The sequence below is a fragment of the Spermophilus citellus genome (assembly GCF_964194105.1).
Source record: "Spermophilus citellus genome assembly, chromosome: 3".
Taxonomy (NCBI): Eukaryota; Metazoa; Chordata; class Mammalia; order Rodentia; family Sciuridae; genus Spermophilus; species Spermophilus citellus.
The window spans coordinates 178,046,472-178,068,912 of record NC_138184.1 but is presented as its reverse complement, the minus strand read 5'-3'; the positions used below and the strand labels follow the sequence as shown (position 1 = coordinate 178,068,912).

The following is a 22,441-nucleotide window of genomic DNA, read 5'->3' as shown; positions in this document are numbered from 1 at the left end:
TTGGAGATGTCTTTTTTGACACTTTCTATACTTTATTTCTGCATCATGTTCACATTCTCCTGTTTATCTTGAGCGAATAAATTCTGTGCCCTAGTTTCCTGTTCTATTATGTGGCTGGTTGATCTCTCATTCAAGAGACTGCCCCCCGCCCCCATTTGGTTGAAGTTTTCAGAAGTGGACAGATTGGGAGATTAAGTTATTTATTTTATATGATGTTCCTATGTTTGTTAATGATAGCTGATAACTTGCTATACTGAAAAACAATTCTATATGCCATGAATTGTACTCTCAACTCATTCTTAACACTTATTGTTATAAGATCTTATTATTAGAGTGGTTCTTAACACATTGTCTCTTATTACTACAGTCACAGAAGTACATGTCCCCACATAAACAAAATATAGTATATCTTCACAGTATGTGTATTTTGCCATAAAAGAAATAGTTAGGCCTTGCTATATACTATAATATAGATGAATCTTGACAATACTTGTCCCAAGTAAAAAATTAGAAACACAAGACTCCAAATTGTGTGGTTCTTTTTATATATGAAATATTTAAAATAGAGAAGTCCCAGAGGGACAGTGACTAGAGTGATGATTACCAGGAGTAGGGGAAGTTGGGAATGGGGACTGACTGCTTAATGGAAACAGGACTCTTTTGGGGGAGTAGTAAAAGTGTTGCAGAATTAGATAATGATATTGGTTGCACAGTGTTGTGAATATACTAAAAACCACTGAATTTTCACAATTTAAGATGGTTTAAATGGTGAATTTATGTTACATGAATTTTATCTCAATTATAAAGTAAATGTGCATGTTAGTTGGAGTGGTTCATGAATTAAGTGCTTGGTGTTTCTTGGTGCTAAAGTAGGTTGGCATTTTATGTGCTGTGTTAAATGGGTAGGCACCTGCATGTAGGAGGAGTCCTGTCATTAAGAGAAGCATGTGCTTGTCCAGTGTCTTCCTAATTCATGGATAGTGTCTTGGGAATCTCCTTCACATCCTCATTATCTGTGGGAATCCAAGGATTTTGGTTAATGTGCTTAACCATTTCCAGTCTCTTTCATAATCTGTTAGACACTATCTTTAACCCAAACTGTATTGAAAATCTGCTCTCTTCCTTTTCAGACACTCAGTTCCTAGTTTGTTGACTAGGAGGAAATAACAAGCCTTATTTTGAGATTCTCCAGTATAAACAGTTTTAAATGTCTAAATTAAAGTTCTACTAAAGGGAACAGACTGTGGAGGCAACTGTGGAGGCAGTTGACTGGTACGGCAACCACATTCTTCCTCTATAATCTCTTCCCAGATTATTTTCTTCTCTGAGCTGAGGCTTTATCAGCAGGAATTCATGACTCTTAATGCCACATCCAGTGCTTACCCCTGCATTACATTAGAGTGAAAAAGAAAACTCCATGGGATGACATAAGTTTCATCGAGTGTACCTTGGTGATTTAAGGAGACAGAATAAATCCAATTTATAGCAAGAAATGTGAGCTCCTTTTCTCTTCTACTAATGGGAAATAGGATCACAGGGAATAAGTGGAGGTAGAACATCGAGTCTTGAACCTAGCAGCTCTTAGTCTTCAAATTAAAAAGGAGCATCTGGCTAGTCTGCTGCAAATCTTTAGGTTTGAGTGAATGTTCAGCTGGCAAAGCAGTATTTTATGTCCTTCTTCCACTCTTCTCCAGTTCTGTGAAGTGCTATGGCCAAGTACTATAAACCTCAACCACTAGTATCAGACTGTCAGTAATCAGCATGCCAAAATGCAGTTCCTTGTTACATGACAAGTAGGGAAAACATATGGCAGGCAGGTGGTGGTGGCAGGATCATTATCAGCTCACAGTGAGATTGGCAGTTCATTTGCAGATAGTGATGCCCACCTGCCATGGCAGTAGTACACCACTGGGCACCCGGAAGCCCTCATGATGTGTCCTTCTAACAGTGCGTAGCCTGTCCTGTAGGATCCTACTGGCTGGCAGGCACTAGTGAACCAGCCGCAACCATGGCCTCATCATGGGAACTATCATGATGAAATAGATGTTCAGTGTTAAAGACTCTCATTGTGAACAGGCCACTGATTTGTTTTTGTTGTTCGTTTCCTTGTTTTGTTTTTAAAGGTAGATTTTCTCTTTGCATATTTACTTCAGCTTGCCCTATTGGTTTTTTTAAAATTTGTCTTATTTTTCCCTTTACAAATGTGATTAAAAGTTTTTAGATCTTATCAGAAAAACATGATGTGAAAAATTGTATGCCCTATATTTAAACCTTCAAAGATAAGCTCTTCTAACAGTGTCAAGTATAATCCTATAGAGTCTGTCCCTTAATTTTGTCCCTCCAAATAGAATTATATGATAAATATCATTGTGCATTGGCTTTTTGATCTGGACATCTCAAATCCAAAGCAGATTGTATAGATCTCCATTGTTTTCAACAGCTTTGTTGTATTTATTGAGAATTGCTAGTAATTTACTGTGGGAAAAATTGACAGGGTTTCTGCTACCATGCAACTCTAGGGCTAGATTCAGCTTATAATTTTACATTTTTGTTAGATTATCATCAGTGCCAACGACACAGTACAGTACTTTATATGCATCTTTATTTTAATAGACTGAATTTCTAGAAGTGAAATTGCTAGGTCAAAGGGCATTCACGTATTAAATGTTAGCAGAATTGCCACCTTGACCTTCAGAGGGTTGCAGTAATTTATGTTCCTGACAATTGCAGAAGATATCACTTAGAGAAGCCCATGAAAACCGTAGGCTTATTAGACAAAATAAGAGGTGGAAATGATTAAATTCAGCAGCTGGAGAACTAGATAAAGGTGGGGAAATTGCTATGGAATGTACTGGAAGTTCTCAAAAGATAGATCTACAGGTGAAAGATCTTTAAGGGATTCCTCAAACATGTAAGATGTGACAGGGCACATGACATCCAAAGAAATTGACAAAGTAATAGAAAGTCAGAACAACAAAATTTTCTTATCCCCCTTTTAAAGGTGCCTCTTAGAAGTGATAAAGAAGGTGGATTTAGGCAAACTTGTGGTACCTAGGCATAAAACTTGTGCCTTAGTGTACTGACTCTTTAGAAATTAGGATTTTTTCCACTATATTACTGGGGACTGAACCCTGGCATGCTTTACCACTAAACTACATTCCCAGTCCTTTTTTATTTTGAGACAGTTGATATTAAGTTGCTGAGGATCTTGCTAAATTGCCAGGGCTGGCCTGGAACTAGTGATCCTCCTGCCTTGAAAGTAGGAAAATAGACTAAGGTGTTTCATAGCCTGAGAAAGGTAGATGATTTTTGTCTTATATGACTACCTTTGATCTTTCTTCTTTTGTTAATCAGTTATTGAAAATGACTTCTAATTATTAATTGCCGTTGGGAAACCATCTGTTTTCCTGGGAATGTGATGATACTGTCTCTCAGGCAAAAAGAGATTTAGGAATTGACTGAATTTGGGCTCAGAATTGCTTGGCCTCTGTTGTTGATTTATGGAATGTGTGAATGGTACAGCCTAGTGTGTGTGTGCGTGTATGTAAACAGGCACAACATAAAATTCACCTTGTTAATCGTTTTAAATGTACACATTATTGTGCACTTATGACTGTCCGTTTCCAGAACATTTTCATCTTCCAGACCCAAAACTCTGTATGTGTTAAATATTTAACTCTCCCTCCAGCCCCTGGCAACCTCCATTTAGCTTTCTCTGTGATTTTTGACTACTTGCTATCTCATTAGGTAGTACCATTTGGTGTTATTTTTTGTTTTTAACTTTTTAAAAAATTATAGACGGACATAAAACCTTTATTTCTTTATGAGGTGCTGAGTATCAAACCCAGTGCCTCACATTTTGCTAGGCAAGTGCTCTTCCACTGAGCTACAACCCCAGCTCTCTCTCTGACTTTCTTTTTGTAAATAAATCTTTTCTGTGACTAGCTTGTTTCATTTATCACAATGTCCTGGAGGGCATCCACATTGTAGTATGTCAGAATTTCCTTCCTTTAAGGCTGAATAATATTCCCACATATGTGTATGCAGTTTGTTTATCCATTCATCCATTGAGGGGCACTTCCATTACTTCCATTCTTTAATTGCTATGAATAAATTATGCTGTGAACATGGGTATTCAGATTTCTCTGAGACCCTTTTTTCCATTCAGTTGATATATACCGAGAAGTGGAAGTGCTGCATCATATGGTAATTCTATTTTTAATTTTTTGAGGAATTTAAGCAGTATTTTTACTTCATGTACCTGATAACTTAGGTTGGAAAAACATGCACTTTGGGACTCGAAGAAGCCTTTTTCTTTGTTTATATACATGCATTGAGCTAGTGTATTTCATAAATTTACTGTTTGAGATGCAGATGCTATATTTGACTGACACTTATCCTCCATTGCTACCTACCCAATTTCCAAATATTTGTGCACAGTTTTTAAAATAGTGGCTACAGGTCAAGAGAACTGAATTTGGAAGAGGGCACAGAATTGGTGCAGGATGGTCTTCAGTCAGTGGTTGTGTAGCTAGACCTTGAACTTAAGTGGTTCTGCTCCGTGCACATTGTGTCTTCAATCAGGGAACTTAAACTCATTTAGTAGGCTCTGTCTTCACAGAGAAAAGGGTGGTAAATGCACCAAGAAAGGCCCACGTGGGGCTGTGTACATAGCTCAGTGGTAGAGCACTTGTTTACCATATGCAGTGCCTTGGGTTAGATCCTCAGCACCACAAACAAAAAAGGAGAGCAAGGCCTATATTTTTGGCACTTGATTATTTTGGAAGGTTTACTTAGCCACAAGACTGAAAATAATTAAGATACAAAGTGGTGTATTGTTGGGCTATTTTCTCTTTGTATATTGGAAGGCATCCTAAAGAATAGTTAAATTTCTCCTTTGAATCATGATATACTTCCTTGAGGCCATTGCACCATTTTTAACTTTGGTCTCTCTCTCTCTCTCTCTGTCTTTTTTATTGATTTTTTAAAAAAATATATGACAGCGGAGTGCATTATAATTCACATTACACATATAGAGCACATTTTTTCATATCTCTGGTTGTATAAAGGCCCTGGGTTCAATCCTCAGCAACACCACCAAAAGAAAAAAAAAAAAAAGAACTTTGGTCTGTAGTTAACTTAACCTGAATGCACGTTTCTCTTGTCTGAGTAACTTCTAGGTGCCAGCTTGTGGAAAGCTAGAGAAAACTGAATGCTCTGGGGTGTGTCCAATCCAGGGTGCTTTTCCATGCTGACATTGCTCACCCAAGTAGAACTCAGCCTCCAGAGAAACAGGAATTTATGGAAACTCTTGGCACGGTGAATACTTTTGTTTCCACATTTATTGCTAAGATTCCTCATTTGGCTTTTTGGGGAATAGAGACATCCCAAAACTTCAGAGACTGTCATACAATTACAAAGCAAATGTAATGTAACCTTTTGTTTTTATCTTCCCCCTTCAGTAATTCTTCTTACAAGCCATTAAGCAAATCCTCTTTATTCATATCCCTGAGCCCTATCCTCTTAGTTTTATTATTGCTGCTGTTTTAAAGACTGGGTGACATTGTGTATTTTCTCCACAATATAAGTATCTCCATGTTTTCTTGCTGCTTGTGGCTGAAACTCCTCCAGGGAGACTTCTGAAGGAAGAGATTTAATTTCCCCTGACTGCTGATGACCTTGGGAATTTTGGGCACAGATGACTTTGATTGACACTTGTATAGAAGAGAAAAAAGACCCGCCCTCAACTTTCATCCACTAGAAGAAGGCAAATGAAAGATGGGAGCTCTGGTGAGGCATAAAAAGGGACATGCAAGGGGGAAAGTTTCTTTTAGTATCTCTGAGACCTTCTTGTTTTCTTCCTAGGGATAAGGAATACAGTACTAAAAGTAGGTATTGGTATGGGCTATGCAAATGATATAATAATAAGATAATCTCAGAACACTAACAAAAGTGTAGATTATACTCTTTAAATACATTAGTAAGATTATAAGGATTTAAGAAGCCAATCTCAAATGGCCCCTTACATAAAATTTTTTAATGTATATTTTTGGATCTTACATTTGTGTATGCTTCTAATTAAATATTTACTGAACTGAAGGTATATCAGGGAGCTCTTAAATGAATGCCTAATGTCAGATAGAGCCTCTTAATGTCTCCTGGCCCTATATCACGCTGTATTTTACCTCTCCCCTCAAAACAGATAAAAGCACCTGCCCTTTGGGATGGAGGGGCCAGGCAGGATATTCCTTTTGTTTGAAATACATGAAATAAGAAAGCAGTTTGACCCTGTGTTTACAAAGGTTTGTAAGCACATAGGTTAACCTTCCATTGATGAAAATGAAATGTGCTTAAAATAGTTCAGTGTGGAGGAGGTGGGAAGGGTGATTGTAGATGGAGAGAGCAGCATAAATACATGTGAATAAACAACCAGCCTTAGTATCTAATTACAATGATTTGGAAGTGGGTGTGCCAGAATACATCAACCTAAAAAATCTAGGTTGGATTGGAGAGGTAGCCTGGGAACAGGGGTTTATGTCCCTGTTCTATGCCTTGCAGTGTAAATGAGAAAACAAATGTATAGGGTTTTTTTTTTTTTTTTTTTTTTTTTTTTGGTTTTGTTTTGTTTTGCAAATGTATCTGTAGAGGTTGTTTTACTTTAAGAAATATTGGAGCTCATAGATATCTAAATTTAGATTAGGAAAATTTCAACTTTTTATAATTATAGAAGTTTTTTACAGTTATAAAAGTTCATAAAAATAATTAGTTCACATCTATCAATTGATCATTTTCTTTTAAATAATGTTCACATTCAACAGAAGCCTTTACTGTTAACTAAAAAAAAAAAAATCAGATAGTTCTTTGAAATGAGTTTTTGGCAGTCATATAGTCACCATCTATCCATTATGGTAAATTTCAACACTGAGGTAAAGAATCCTAGAATTGTGTTGGAAATTGTGAATTAATTTAAAAATCCAGAATGAGACATGGAGAAGTATTTTTATCAAACTATTGAACAGAACATATCTTACATGTGTGGCTTGGAGTACTTAAGCCATGCTTGGTCCAAACTGAAGAGACACACTGGATACTGAAGACTTGGTACCAAAAGGAAAAAAGAAGAAGAAAGAAAGAAAAAGTCTCTAGTGTTAGTTTAATATCTAAATGGTGAGAATTTGCAAATTTTGAAATATATAAGAAATAGGATTAAAATAAATTTCACCCATTTTTATTTTTTATGCTACTATTTTAAATGTGTATGTGAAGATCTGATTTGTGATTCATTAAATTTTTGTCATATAATGCTTGTGGAGAAGCAGTTAAGTTTGACATTATCTCCTGAGAGTTGATTAGCTCCCCAGGTGCTTGCATCTGAATAGGTTACATAGGGGAGGTGAGCTGAGAGCATGTCCAGAGATAGGACCATTAGACTGGCTTCATCAGTAGTAATTTATTTTGAAGGTCTTGCCTACCCAGAGAATGGGTGATTGATGTGTGTTTCAAACTTTTTAAAAATATTTACATTCAAATTTTTAGGATATACTGAGGAGTATAATGTGTTTAAGGTCCTACTAAGTCCAAAGCAAATGGAAACTTGGCCTCTCTTTGTTCATTGTCTTCCTCATTTAATAAAGCCAGAAGTATCCTGCCCTAAATATTTCTAGTTAACCTACTAATTGATATGGTTCACAAAACTCCATTTAATTATCTTTGGTAAATAAAATATCCAGTAAATGTACCTGCAAAATTAATCCATAAAATATCTAAATAAATACTAAATAGTGTGTCATTCTTTAAAATAATCCCTACTTATCTCTAAGTTGGGATGAATATGTATGAGGTACATGTTCTTGTTTGTTGTGATTCCTTAAGGAGAAAAGTACATTTAATTGAGTCTCTCTGCCTAATGATTTCAGGAGTCTAATGATTTAAGTCAACACATATCTTTTTTATGCATATATGTGTGTGTAGGCGTATTTATTTATTTATCTCGTATATACTTATTTAGCATATACTCTGTACCAGGCACTGTTCTAAGAAAATCAGTACATGCTTATCTAAAAATAAATAGCACTTGAATCAAGCTCACTGTGAGTCATGCCCTGTTCTAAATGCCTTATGTATATTAATGCTTTTCTTCCTAGCACAGTGAGATGGGCATAGTTGACTATGTGAAATGGAAGCACAGAGATGGTAGGTAACTTTCCCAAGTTCACACAGTTCCTCTGTCAGATTGCTGGGAACCAAACCCTACAGGCTGGTTGTGCCAGCATATCTGGGCTGTGTAAACTCTTTTGTTTTATTTACTTTTGTTTCCAGGTAGCATCATTTGGATTTAGGCCCAGATGGCATTGGCTTCTCTGTATCAGGGGTGTATAGAGGCTTTTCATAACTACCTGAAAATTCTGTCATGAGAGTGGGGTCATAAAAGAGCTTATTTCTAAAGGCAAAGTATTTATTACTGTTCTTTGTGAATTTATGATTGGCTGTGTGGAATCATGGGTGGGATTATGGGGTAATTATGCAAAACAGCCTCACATAACAGTCTATTTATATTAAAACTAAACCCAGGCTGGGACCTGGAAATACTGTGTTTAGGTGGTTGTTTTTTCCCTACCTCATTTTCAGTGCTTAGGTAGATCACATTTTGGCATTTCATTATCATCAGCATCAAATTCTGTGAAGTTCTTTGATAGTTTGATATTTTTCTACTCACTATTCATATGAAGAACATTCCTAGATACTCAGAATTTATGTGTAGTGTAAAGCAGTTTGATCATGCTAAACTGCTATCAGACCTTACAAGAGACTAAGATATAAATTTAGTCTTAAGTTACCATATTAGTTCCTCCGAAGGGTTCGTGAAATTGCTTTCAAAGAACAGCCTACAATTGGATGGAATCTGACTGCCTACTACACAACTTTTTTTTTTTTTAACCTCTGAGAACCTCTTTGAGAAACAATTTAAAGAGAAATTATGTATATTTTGCTAGCTTCATTTTTTATGGTACTTGCTTTTATTAAGCATTAGAGCTTCATCACAGTTTCAAAATACTTGTCCTGCCCCCGTTCCCTACCACTACACCCAAAGTTGAAATAAATGTGTTTTTTTCTTTTATAAAACAGAATGGTCACCAATTTGACAGGTGTTCCTTAAAACACCTAATCTTCTCATTCCAAAAGTGTCCTTCAAATTTTATGTTTCAAAGAGTTCCTTATTATGTGTGTGCATTATGCAACAAATATTTACTGCATATCCAGCTACTACTTCGCAAACCCTATGCCACATCTTTCCATGAATAAAAGACGTGGTCTTCCTGCTCTTGGTGCTTGCAGTCTGTGTGTTCCAACTCATTGATTAATGTAAGGTGGGAATTACAAAGGTTTAAAAAAGTACAACATAATACACTGTGTCTGGTTAAGATATCTTTTAGAGTTCTACACTTAAATGATGTTACAAAGATCCAATATGGAGATCTCATTTTTCAGGTGAAGCTGAACTAAGATGCAAGATGTTACATGACTCATGTATAAGAGAGTGACAGATAGAACCAAACAAGAGCCTAGGGCTCCTTGTGCTCCTGGCTATAAAGAGACTTTGGATTGATCAAGTACCCTTTTTGTCACATATATGTAAATTACATCATTTCAGGTATATCTTTTACTAAAAAGGGAGGACCATATCTGTATTATTTAGTTTATCCTCTTTTAACTCATGCCATTTCAAATGTTCCCTGCAGGCCTAAAATTCAGGTTATCATTTATTCAGACAGACATTGCTAAGATCTCCAGCCGTTTTAATTGAAAATGTTTAAATTGTGGCTTTTTCAAGTGATTGACAGGTCAGTGATGAATATCTAGTGATGAAAAACTCCAAGGTAGAGGAACAGATCTCAGAATCCACAGGAGAGGGACATAAATGCTAATTACACATTGACTTTAATTCCTGGTTTGTGAAAGTTGCCTGCAGGTGTGTATCTTGGCTGTGGGCTCTTTTTAGGGCCTCATTTGTATTTGAGATTTTCTTTAATAATATTGCCTCCACAAAGAGCTCTTTAATCTCTGACTTATTTGCAATTCTCTTTCTGTAGATACAAGGAATAATTAATTGACCAATGAATGTGTTTGTTGTTTCTTTTGTTAATTGAAGATTAAAGTGGAGTTTTTTGTTGTTGTTTGCTTGTTAGGTTTTGTTTTTGTTTTTTCCCATGGATTTCCCTGGAAGACAGTTTGGGGCTGGCATTTCAGATTGACTTTCTGCCCTGGAAGATACACAGATGCTAATGTCTACTACCCATCCTATCTACCACCACCCATGTGGCCTTCTTTGGGTAGAGAGCAAATGTTTCTCTGTGGTGTTTCTGTGCTGGATAGCTGCTTTCGGCCCCTGTGCATGCGGAGGAGGAGGCTTGGCACTGGCAGATGCAGGGTCACCTTGAGATTTACTTAGTTTATTTTCAAACAAGGATTTTTTTCCCCCTCTGCTAATAGAATTGAGGGCTTGAGTTTGTTAGATGAATTGTACAAGGATATGTGGACTTTGCTCATCTCCACATATTTATTAAATCCCCACTGAATGTGCAAATTGGACGGACCATAGGCCTTGGCTGTATTTAAATTTTGCCCTGAGATATTTTACATGCCTTGCTTAGCTCATACTTTGCTTAGCTCATATTTTGTTTTTGGTTTCTGCCATGACTCGATAATCCTGTTGCTTTTCTGGCCTCTTCTTACTTCTGTAGGCTAACTGTAGGACCTTGGAATTTTGAAGCATTGTCCTTTTCCCAAACTTCCATGTTCATTTTAAAAATAAGTTTGTAAAAGGAAGATAGCATTCGAGGATTTAATGGGTCAAGTGAGCAATGTGGCTGAACTTGATGCTTATGTAGCACATCTTTAGGCAGATTGGAGAGAAGTGGGATGGAATTAGAAAAGGATTCTGGATGAAGGCTCAGGCTGTTTGTTCCCAGGTGTGTCTTCAGTGTATGTCTATCTCGGCTATGACCCAAGCCAAACATCAAGGCATACTCCATATGTTTGCTATTAATACTATATACTGATTTCTTTTGATTCATGTTTATCTTTAAAAATATTTCATAAGGAGGGGTTGGGGTTGGGGTTGTGGCTCAGTGGTAGAGCTCTTACCTAGCATGTTCGAGCCACTGGGTTTGATCCTCAGCACCACATTAAAAATAAATAAGTAAAATAAAGATATTGTGTCCATCTGCATCTAAAAATATATATTAAATTAAAAAAGATTTCATAAGGAAAAAGTATTGTCTACTTTGTCTACATCTGTTTATTTAGTGTATACTAGTAGCAAACAGTTTTTCCATTTTATGCCCCTAACTTCTTATCTGTACACACATCCTTTATTAACTTAAGACCTAAACAGTCTTCTAGTTCGTTCTGACCTAACCCACCCCCATCCAAAACTTCCATTGGATTTGCTGTGGTGTTTTGATTAATACACTATGAAACAATTCTAAGCATCTTTGTAATGGTCATCTTGTCTCTTCCTCCTCCTCCTCTCTTTTCTCCTCCTCCTCCTCCTCCTCCTCCTCCTCCTCCTCCTCCGGTACCAGGGATTGAACTCAGGTGCACTCTAAACAATGAACCACATCCCCAGCCTTATTTTGTATTTTATTTAGAGACAGGGTCTCACTGAGTTGTTTAGTGCCTCATTATTGCTGAGGCTGGCTTTAAACTGGTGATCCTCCTATCTCAGCCTCCAGAGCCACTTCGCCCAGCTGTTGTTCTTAATAGTTCTTAATCTGGCCCATGAAAAGGTATGGCACTATGAAATTATATGTAGTTTTCCTGGAGCCAGGTCATATATCTAAATGCAGATCTTCAAAGTTGTATGACAATCTAAAAGATTGAAGAACTACTTTAGCATAGTGTCTTGCAAGTCAGGCAGGAATGTAGCAGACCTCTTTTCTGTCAAGGAGAATTTCTATGGGGTTTCAAGTGCTCATATAGTCAGTCATCTTTCCTCTTTTTTGTTTTTCAACTTTTTTCTTTTTTAAAATGGACTTTAGGGACTGGGGATGTGGCTCAAGCGGTAGCGCGCTCGACTGGCTTGCATGCGGCCCGGGTTCGATCCTCAGCACCACATACAAATGAAGATGTTGTGTCTGCCAATAACTAAACAATAAATATTAAAAAAATAAGTAAATAAAAATAAACTGTTTAAAAAAAATGGACTTTATCCATTTTTCCAGAAGTTTTACATTTACAGCAAAATTGAGCAGAAAATACAGATTTCCCATATGCCCTTTTCCTCCATATATGAACAGTGTACTACACCAGAGATGAATATTTGTTAGTACTGATGAACCTACATTGATGTATCGGTATCTCCCCAAGTCCATAGGCTTTATGCTTGGTATTGTAACTTCTGTGGAGTTTGACAAATGTATAATAGAATGTATTCACCATTGTAGTATCACAGGGAATAGTTTCATTGCCCTAAAAATACCCTGTGCTCTACCCATTTATCCCTCCCTCCTCCATCCCCTAGCTACCACTGATCTTTTTTTTTTAAAGAGAGAATTTATATATATTAGTTCTCGGTGGACACAACATCTTTCTTTTATTTTTTACGTGGTGCTGAGGATCGAACTCACTCTCCTGGCATGCGCGGAACACTGCTCTACCACTTGATCCATGTCCCCAGCCCCACCACTGATCTTTTGACTTACTAGATTCCTCTTTTCTATGTCGTATAGTTAGAATCATACTGTAGAAAACTTTTTCAGATTGACTTCTGTTACTTAGTAATAATATATGAGATTCCTCAATGAGTATGTATGGCTCAGTAGCTCATTGCTTTTTAGTACTGGATAATATGCCATTTTCTGGAGGTACCACAGTTTATCTATTCATCTATAGGAGAACATCTTGGATGTATGTAAATTTGACAAGTTATAAACAAAACTGCTGTTAACATCCCTGTACAGATTTTTATATAGACGAATTTTCAGCTCCTTTGGGTGAATTTCCAAGGAGCACCATATTCCTGGATAGAACAGTAAGGGTATGCTTAGTTTTGTGAGAAACCACCAAACTATATTCCTGAGGGGCTCTAACCATTTTGCATTTTGCATTCCCACCAGAAGTAAATGAGATTTTCTGTTGCTTTATATCTTTATAAAACATTTGTTGCCAGTGATCTGCATTTTGGTCATTCTAACAAGTGTGTAGTGATATTTCATTGCTTAAATTGGCAATTCCCTAAAGACATATGATATGGAGCATCTTTTCCCATGCTTACTTGTCATCTGTATGCAATCTTTGGTGAGCCATTCAGATCTTTTGCATTTTTTAATCAGGTTGTTTTAAGAGTTCTTTGAATATTTTGGATAACTATCCCTTATGAAATATGTCTTTTGCAAATACTTTCAGTCTGTTATCTAGCTTTTTTTGTTGTTGTTAAATTTTTTTTGAAAGATCTTAAATCCATCAAATTAAACTGTGAGTTGATCTTTCACCATTGTACAAGCATTTGTGGCCACTAATAAACTGGGCTACAGACTTCTAACCCTAATTCCCTTGATTCTTTATTTCCAGGTCAATGTGACAGTGGACTACATTAGACCAGCCAGCCCAGCCACAGAGACAGTTCCTGCCTTTTCAGAACGGACCTGTGCCACTGTCACCATTGGAGGAATGTAAGTATCCTGGCTGGCATATTCCCAGCTTGTGTCTCAAGTAGCTAGGAGTTCTCTGATCAATCAGATCTCTCCTTCCTTTGGCTCTGCTTAACCCAGTGGTTTATAATTATGTGCCTGTGTAGCACTTTATATTTGCAAAGTACTTTATAATCACTCCTTAGCTAATCATATACTTTCATTATTGTTGTTAAAGATTTATTGGGCTCTGTGTAGCTGGCACCATGAAGTACCCATTATTACTACTAATAATGCTATTATTAAGTATCAAGCTGGCCCTAGGTACTGTCCAAAATTGGTTTATGAAATCAAGTTGTACTCATCATTCCCCCTTTAAAAAAAAAAAAAAAAAGGAGAGTTTAATGGGACATGTTTCTTTGTATAGTGGTATGAAACCAGTAGATGCTAGAGTTGTAGTCTCTACCAAACTTTGCTATCTCCTGGTTATATTCCAAGGTCGCTTGGTAGCCTGGTTGATGAACAGAATCTTTCAAGGGAGGAGGTATCTGACAGGGGAAGCATGCTGGGCCATGCTTCCACAATAAATATTAAAACAATCAGTCAGTCCCCAGTAGCAATTTTTACTTTGCATAAAATATACCAGCATGGTAATTGTTTCCTTTTCTATTTAACAGTCTTAAGTGTTGTTTGTTACCAAACTGGTATTTTTCTTTTCTTTTAAGGGGGCAGAGTGGAGGGGAAGAAAAGAATAGGTTTCTCATCAAAACAGAGATTGTCTTATTGAAGTCTAATGAAGGCTATTAGGAGAAATGCATCTAGGCTACAGCACTGCCTCTGAAAGGATGAGGATCTTGTAGCTATTTAGCTCCTAGAAACTCTCCTATCAAGCAGGAGGCTCTTTCCCCTCATCTTGATTTCACATTTGGAAATGACTATTTTTAGCCAGTACCTGCTCCTGTATTTATTAATGTCGTTAATGTTCACACAACAACCAGAGCTTTCATTTTTGCCAGGGGTGCATTATAGGCATTTGATCTCATTACCTTCCCACCATTACAGATGACAGACTTTGTGGGAAGCTGGTTTCTGATAAATCAGATAATATTTTTGTAATGTGAAACAGTAGGCCAGGTTTTGGTTGTTATTCCATCTGTGTGACCTACAATAACGATCTATTACCAATTCCTCACCACTTCTTAGAAGCTGAATGCATGCTCCCTACTGGAGACAGCTGGAACGTTAGTATTCCCCTATAGTAAAAGTTTTATCATCGAAAGCAAGGAGTAATCTCCGTAGATTACTACTCTTCCTATGTAATTACTGGGGAAAACAGTCTTATATCTGTAAAAATGCACATGTTTATTTTTGGCAGATGGCCTCTGCCAGTGTTTATTTAACACACTATTGGAATGTATTATCTAATTTAGTTACCACCAAGGTACATTTTGAAAATTAGTTCACATAGCTTAATATCAGATATTCAAGGGAATGTTTTTTGTGTGATGTGAGGGATTCTTAAGTTTTTAGGACAATTTGTGACAGCTGACTTAAAACCCCTTTTCCCAGTATAGTATTAAGGGTATACTCTGTGGCATGAAACCTTGGGGTTCAAGTGTATTTGTTCTAACTTTGACTGATATTATTCCTTTTGCCTGTAAAAGGTATCTCTTTGATAGGCTGATTTTATTCCTTTGGCTATATACCCAGAAGTGAGATTTCTAGATCCTATGGTAAATTTATTTTTAGTTCTTGAAGAGTCTCTGTATAGTTCTCCATAAAATGACTGTACTAGTTTACGTCCCCACCAACAGTGCCTGTTATCTCTCTTTACCATTATTACCAGCTTTTATTAGCTTTTGTTTTTTTGATAATGGTTAATCTTCCTAGGATGGGTGATGTCTCCTTGTGGTTTTCATTTGCATTTTCCTGTACTTCTTGGCTATCTATATGTATTCTTTTGAGAAATTCCTGTTCAGATCATTTGCCTATTTTTAAGTTGGATTACTTGTTTTTTGTTGTGAGTTTTTTGAGTTCTTTGTATATTCTGGATATTAAAATTTACTGTAGTATTGAAGCCATTCCTCCCTAAACTATTGTCTCCCTGGAAATAGGGAATTTTGTCTCCTTTATTCCCTATTATCCAGTGCATGTAGGAGCTCAATTAGTTGAATGACTTAACTGTACTACAAAGAGTACCTTTTCATGAAGCATAATAGGGGGTCCTTGGGTGTTTCATTAGTAGTTCTCTTTCTTTCTCTTTAAAAATCTTATCAGTACTATAACACTATACCTGATTGTCCTCCTCTTTTATTTGGTTAGTGTAAGATGAGGGGGATGGGGAGATTAAAGGTAGGCCACCCACCTCCAGTAAGTGGACCTAAGGGCATGTTTTTTGTATTGTAAATTGACTTTAGAGTTTCTATTTATTTATTTATTTATTTTTGCCCAAATTTTAAGAATCTTTTTCCTGAGTTTATTTTTTAAAATCAAAATAATACTGTTGAAAGATGAGGTTTTAGTAAATAAGGATATCTGCTAAAAGTCAGCTACCTCACTTAATTGCTAGTTATTTTTAAAAACTTAGTAGGGAAGAAAATTTTTAAAGATATCTCTCAAATATTTTCATTTAAATGTAATAACGTATATTCAGATCTCTGACTTATGGCTGGCAAGGATCACCTGTTTGATATCCTAGTGAGCTACATAGCTTCCTGTTTGGCAAAAACACTAATTGTAAAACCTTATATTTTTGACATTTACATCTCTCTCATCTGTTTGTCTCACTCTTATTTATTTTACAGCAATTTAAAAGCCATTTGTCTTTATTAAACCTTTATAAGGATGCAAGTGTTTTGTAAACATGTATTTTTGTGTGCCTGTGTTTCAATGATTAATGCAGTATTTAAGTACATAATGAAAATAACAGACACAACCAAAATAAACTAGGAATAAAGCAAATGGCTTATGGGGTGGGGGGGGTGGAACAAAGGGCACAGGTGTGGTGGAGTGGCTCTCAGTCACTCTAACCGGGATCTGCCAGTAGCATTTGTGTGGATCATTTAATGGAAGGGTTAGTTAAGAGAGCTTCTCTAGCAGACATAGCTTCTCTGAAGGGTAGGCTTTGTTCAGACTTGTAGAAATGGTGTGGAATTAAGAAGTCCTGTCTAAATCGTGTCTGTACTAATCTGTGGGCTTATATACCATACCTGTCCCACAACCTCCAGGCTTTCCACATCTGCATACTTCTCTGACTGGAAGACTTCCTCTGAAGTGATGATTCCAAAGGAATGAGAAGAAAGGGGCAGATGAGATGATGTCTCCCAGTGGGCTGTTTCAAAGCCGAGTTTTAGATGTATATCATACAAAGTGTGTGCATTGTCTGTCTCCTCAGTAGGGCACAGTATAATCCTGTGTTTCCTCTTGATGAGTGGGAGAGAGGCAAGGCTCAGGACCCTGTGGGGCCTTGCTAGTGTGACACTGCCTTCAGGAACCCATCTCTACCCTATGGGGAATCAATGGAAATAAGGTTCATCATTCCTCTGATAGATTAAAATTTTTTTCTTGATTAACTTCACTATGGAGTTGGCAAGAGTTGTTATCTGTTAATCAAAACAGTTTAAATAAAAATAAAAAGATCAAACCTTGAGTCGTTTCTCATTCTCTGGCTCCCGGTTTGGGAATTACTTGATCCTTTTAGGCCCAGTTTGTGACATGAAGCTGTCAAGATGGCGCTTCCTGTTAATTACTTTTTATTGTATTTAAGACACTTAAATAACTCTTCTTGTGATTTAGTCTTCTATGTAATTAGCTGCAGTGATTAAAATCTCATTCTTCCATTCTTGCCAGAGTCTTCTTGAGGAGTGAAATTTTCTGGGGTGACCTTTCCCTGTGCTGGACTTCCCAATTACTTTGCGTTCCAATTTGGCAAACCCATATAATCTATTAACTTGCTGCTCATGTCTTTCAAAGAAAAAAAGCATCAGAGGAAAATTTGTTCACATTTAGAAAAAGGCACCTACAAAGTATAACTACAGTCAAGCTTCACACATAACATATCTCCATCCCCATCTCCCCACCTTCATCACTGGAAAACTGTCACATATCCAGAAGATACAGTGACACTAAGCCATTTCTCCCCCCACCCCATGATGTGAAGTTTTCATAGTGGTAGGAATCAACATATTTGGCCTATTTTGGAAAAGTTAAAAAGAATGGAACAGAAATGAAACTATGGAAAAGGTACAGTTGTACTGTCTGCACAAAATCACATGCTTTTAGAAAGGTATTTTGTTTTTGGTAACAGTTTCACTCTACTGGTTTTCCCAGTTTGACTCCTGCAGCCCTTCTTTATTGATCCATGAGTAGCTGCTGCCCTAACCTTGATGCCTGTATGAGTATAGGGCCTTACTGTCTCAACTACTGTCCAAGTTTTGTGGGGCTTGGAACACCTGAGGTGACCTCTTTGCCTGATGATTGTCACCTAGCAGATTGAACACCATGTTTATGAACTTCCTTTCTGTGTCTCTGGATTCTTCCTAGAGACACTTGACTTTATTATATTCATATGAGCCAGACTTTTAACCTTTCAAGGCAAAAAACTTCCTTTGTTTTTGCTTTGTCTGGGGTTCTGATTTCAGTGGGTACTTTTATCCAGTAGTTCCAGTTGTGACTGAATCATTGGGTTACCTCTCATCCTTACTCTGCTAGAATAGGCCTGTTTTAATCCTTTTTTTTCCCCCATCAGTCACAATGGGAACAAGTGCCATCTAATTCCCAGCTTTTGGCTTGTGTTCCATAGTTTTGAAGCTTTCTCCTTTCAGCCAAATCTATCTCAGAATTTTCAAATTTTAAAATATACTACTAGAATGGTTTTTAAACTACAATTAGGAAGAACATAACTTTTGGAGTCTGTTTTCCTTATCTTCTTACCCAGAGAGACCCCCAATATCCTGAAGCTTGTCTTTCTTCACTTAAGAGAATGGTGACACCATGAGTGGCAGTGACTTGGCCAGATATTAGAATGTGGATGATAGCTAACCATTTTTCCATAGATTTAGCACTTATACATTATTATATTTAATCAATATGTTGGTGCTGTTTGGTTCTTTTTTTTGGCAGGGTGGGTATTTTTTATTTTGTTTTAAACTCCCTTGTTTTGAAGGGAAAAGGATATATCAGAATAAGATTTTGTTGTCTTACTTTGCCTTGCCATTTTTCTTTTCCTTTTCCTTTAACTTCCTTTAACTTTTTTTGAGAATAGAAACAAACTGTTAACTAACCCACTTGCATTTAAAAGAGTAGCTTAGGGTGTTCCTTAGAAATGACAGCTTGATTTATGTGCTTATGCTACTCTTCTTACGTTGAGCAGTGGACATATACCTGTCTACAACTCGAAGGACATTAGAAGCATCTGTGGCAGTAAGTGGTTACAATACTTTAAAAGGAAGTAGTTGAATAACTGGGCCTATCTGCTAGTTCAAGTATAGCAATCATTTGAAGAGACTTGTCCCATAAAACATTGTAAGAAGGAGGCTGGCTATTGATTCAGTATTGGAGTATTCAGTATTGGAGTCAGGAAAATACTGTTGAGTTTCTGACAAATCTGTCACTTTTGTTCAGATATTTTGTGGCTGTCTATCTATAGAAACCTCATGCTGCCGAGTCTTATTTTCTTAAAACTATTGGTTTCAGATTACAAGTGTCAGTCTAGATCATTGAGGGTCTAGGCCCATATGGGCACTGGAAATACAGTGGTGAACAAAACAAGAAACCACTTCTACATGTTTAGGGTGTCCTTGCTTGCATTTCATTATTAGCATTTCTTGATTCTAGGGCTGGGAACCTCAGATGTTCTTGTAGATATTCACTGACTGCCACTTACAGAATGACATTTTTGCTCTAAGAAACACAAATGACTTGATTTAATCAGTGCATAGAGGATCCATATCCACTCCCCCCTCCCCCCACAGTGCTGGATATCAAATGAAGGGCCTCATGCATGCCAGGCAATGTGCCCTAACCCTGAGCCACACTCTCAGCCTCCAGAGTTTCATTCCTGTTCAGGTTTTGCCAGGGACTTACAGAGATTTTACCATTTAGAAATAGGTTAAAATATAAATGAAAACTAATCCTTCTTACAATTTTATTTTTAGATCGTTCAGTAATTTAACTGTCAAGAGACTAAATGAAATGCTCAAATGACCACTCACTGAAGCCCATCTGTCCTTTTCCTCCACATAGTCCTCGACTCTTTCAGGGTGGAGGAGCCTTGGGAATCAACAAATTGCCGTGGTTCTGATACTGATTCTGGTACCCATAGGCACCCTTATGGTGCCTTCCTTCAAGGCCTAAGCAGATGGCAGCCTGAACACTAACTTCAGGACAGTTTCTGTTTTTGACTTCTTTGGTTTGTTATTATATCCTTCTAAATTGACCACTGTTCTCAGTGGTAGAGTGCTTGCCTAGCATGTGTGAGGCCTTGGGTTTAAGCACCACTCACACACAAAATCAACTCTGTTAGAACTTATTAAGTTTTCAGCTTTAAGCAGTATCTGCTTACTATTTTATATGACAGATAAATACTTTTACATATTTGTACTCCAACTTTCACTCTAGAGCCCTCAATTTTGTTATATTATTTTAGTTTAACCAACAGTAAACTTTACAATGTTTAATTAATCTGTTTCTGGTTAACTATGTGCTTCCTATTCTGAATGGTAAGGACATCAGAACATTTGAGCTTTCTTCCTTCCTCCTTTCTCCTATTTTAAAAGCTTTATTTTTTATATTATCAAGATATATAGCATTTATTGCATTTCTCTTCTGTAACCATAATTATCTTCTAAGCTTTGTCTATAAATTCATTCTAAAAATTTAATTCTGCCCCTCCATAGGTGTTATAATATCTAATATATGTTATGAATGTATTAAACTAAGAAGTATGATAGTGATTAAACCTATAGAAAAAAATCTATGATACTAAATCCTCCAAGAAATTTAAAATTAATTTTCTCTTTTTTTTCCTTTTCATATTACCTTAAGTGCAACAACCACTTAAGTCATTCTTTTTACAATATTTTTTTATTTTACTGAAGAATCTTCATTGTTCCCACGCAAGCAGTAAACTTTCTGAATTCCTACGTGTTTAAAAATGTCATTGTCTTCTTCCTCTTCTTTTCAATGCTGGGAATCAAACCCAGGGCCTCACACATACTAGGCAAGCATTCTACCACTAAGCTGTATCTCCAGCCCTTTTTATTTTTTAGTTTGAGACAGACTCTCACTGAGTTGTTGAGTCTGGCTTCAAACTTGTAATCCTCCTGTCTCATAAGCTACTGGTATTACAGGTATGCTACCATGCCCAGCTTGGCTATGTTCTTACTCTTTTTTTTTTTTTTTTTTTGGGTGGGGGGGTTGTTAGACGGTACCAGGAATTGAACTCAGAGTTACTTAACCACTGAGCCACATCCCCAGCCCGTTTTCATTATTTTGAGACAGGGTGTCATTAAGTGCTGAGGCTGGCTTTGATCTTGTGCTCCTCCTGCCTCCACTTCCTGAACCTTTGGCCACCATGCCCGGCTTGGTTATATTCCTGATTGTTAGTTTTGTTATAAAATGCTACCTTTAAAATTAGTTTTTTTCCCTGAAAACTCTGAAGTCATTGTCTTCTATTGTTTCATCAATGCTTATAAGAAATCCAATTTTCATTTCTATAAGTGTAGCTTCCCCTCTCCCCCAGGTTTTTAACGAGTTTGCAATTTTCCACATAACTTTGGTTTTTAGACATTTTATCAAATTGTCTCTAGGTTTTTAGACATTTTATCAAATTTTCCTGCTGCATACCTAGTACATCTTCTTAATTTTAATTTGAACATTTATATCTTCTCCAAAAAAATTTTTTTAAAATTTTCCTGTTACTCTTACCCAGGGTCACTAGCCACCAAGCCACATATCCAGCCTTTTTTATTTTTTATATCAAGCAGGGTCTCACTAGGTTGCTTACAGCTGCTTGCTGAATTGCTGAGGCTGGCTTCTTTGAACCTGTGGTCTTCTGCCTCAGCCTCCCAAGCTGCTGGGATTACAGGCATGTGCCACCACACATGGTCCCTGTTCTTTGTTATAGTCACTCTTTTGCTCATAGAAATTTTACTAGTAGTGTATCTTTTGCTTAAAACCTTTGTATTCGTTTTATTTTATTTTATTTTTTAAGAGAGAGGGGGACAGAGAGAGAGAGAGAGAGAGAATTTTAATATTTATTTATTTTTCCTTAGTTCTCGGCGGACATAACATCTTTGGTATGTGGTGCTGAGGATCGAACCCGGGCTGCACGCACGCCAGGCGAGCGCGCTACCACTTGAGCTACATCCCCAGCCCTGTATTCATTTTATATTCAAAGAGATGTCTTCAACTAAATCTTACAGGTTTCTTGCTTGGACAGCTAATTGGGCATATTATTTTTACTCATTCCCCCTCTCTTATTCATTCATCTCACTTATTCATTTAATCACTCATTAATTCATTTTTTATTGTTTTGGTGGGATGATGCTGGGGATCAAACTCAGGGACTTGCATTTGCTAGGCAAGTGATTTACCACTCAGCTATACCTCATTTCCTTTTTATCAAAATCTTAAGAGAATGCTTGGTTTATACGAGCACTGTTAGGCATTATGAATATATCACTGATTCCAGAACTGTAATGATTTCCACCCTCATGAAATTTATAAACAGACCAAATTACATTATTATATCATGTGCATGTTCACTATGTAATGAGGCCCACTATTATGTATAATTATAATACACCAGT

General features: G+C 36.9%; 1 protein-coding gene across 1 annotated transcript in view; it reads left to right on the top strand.

Moving 5' to 3' along the window:
* Window positions 1–22,441, top strand: part of SND1 (staphylococcal nuclease and tudor domain containing 1) — a 413,715-nt gene that overhangs the window by 171,933 nt on the left and 219,341 nt on the right. The window contains exon 12 of the mRNA XM_081283716.1: window positions 13,573–13,673. Within this exon, the coding sequence (XP_081139842.1) occupies window positions 13,573–13,673 (101 nt within the window). The remainder of the gene's footprint in view (window positions 1–13,572; window positions 13,674–22,441) is intronic.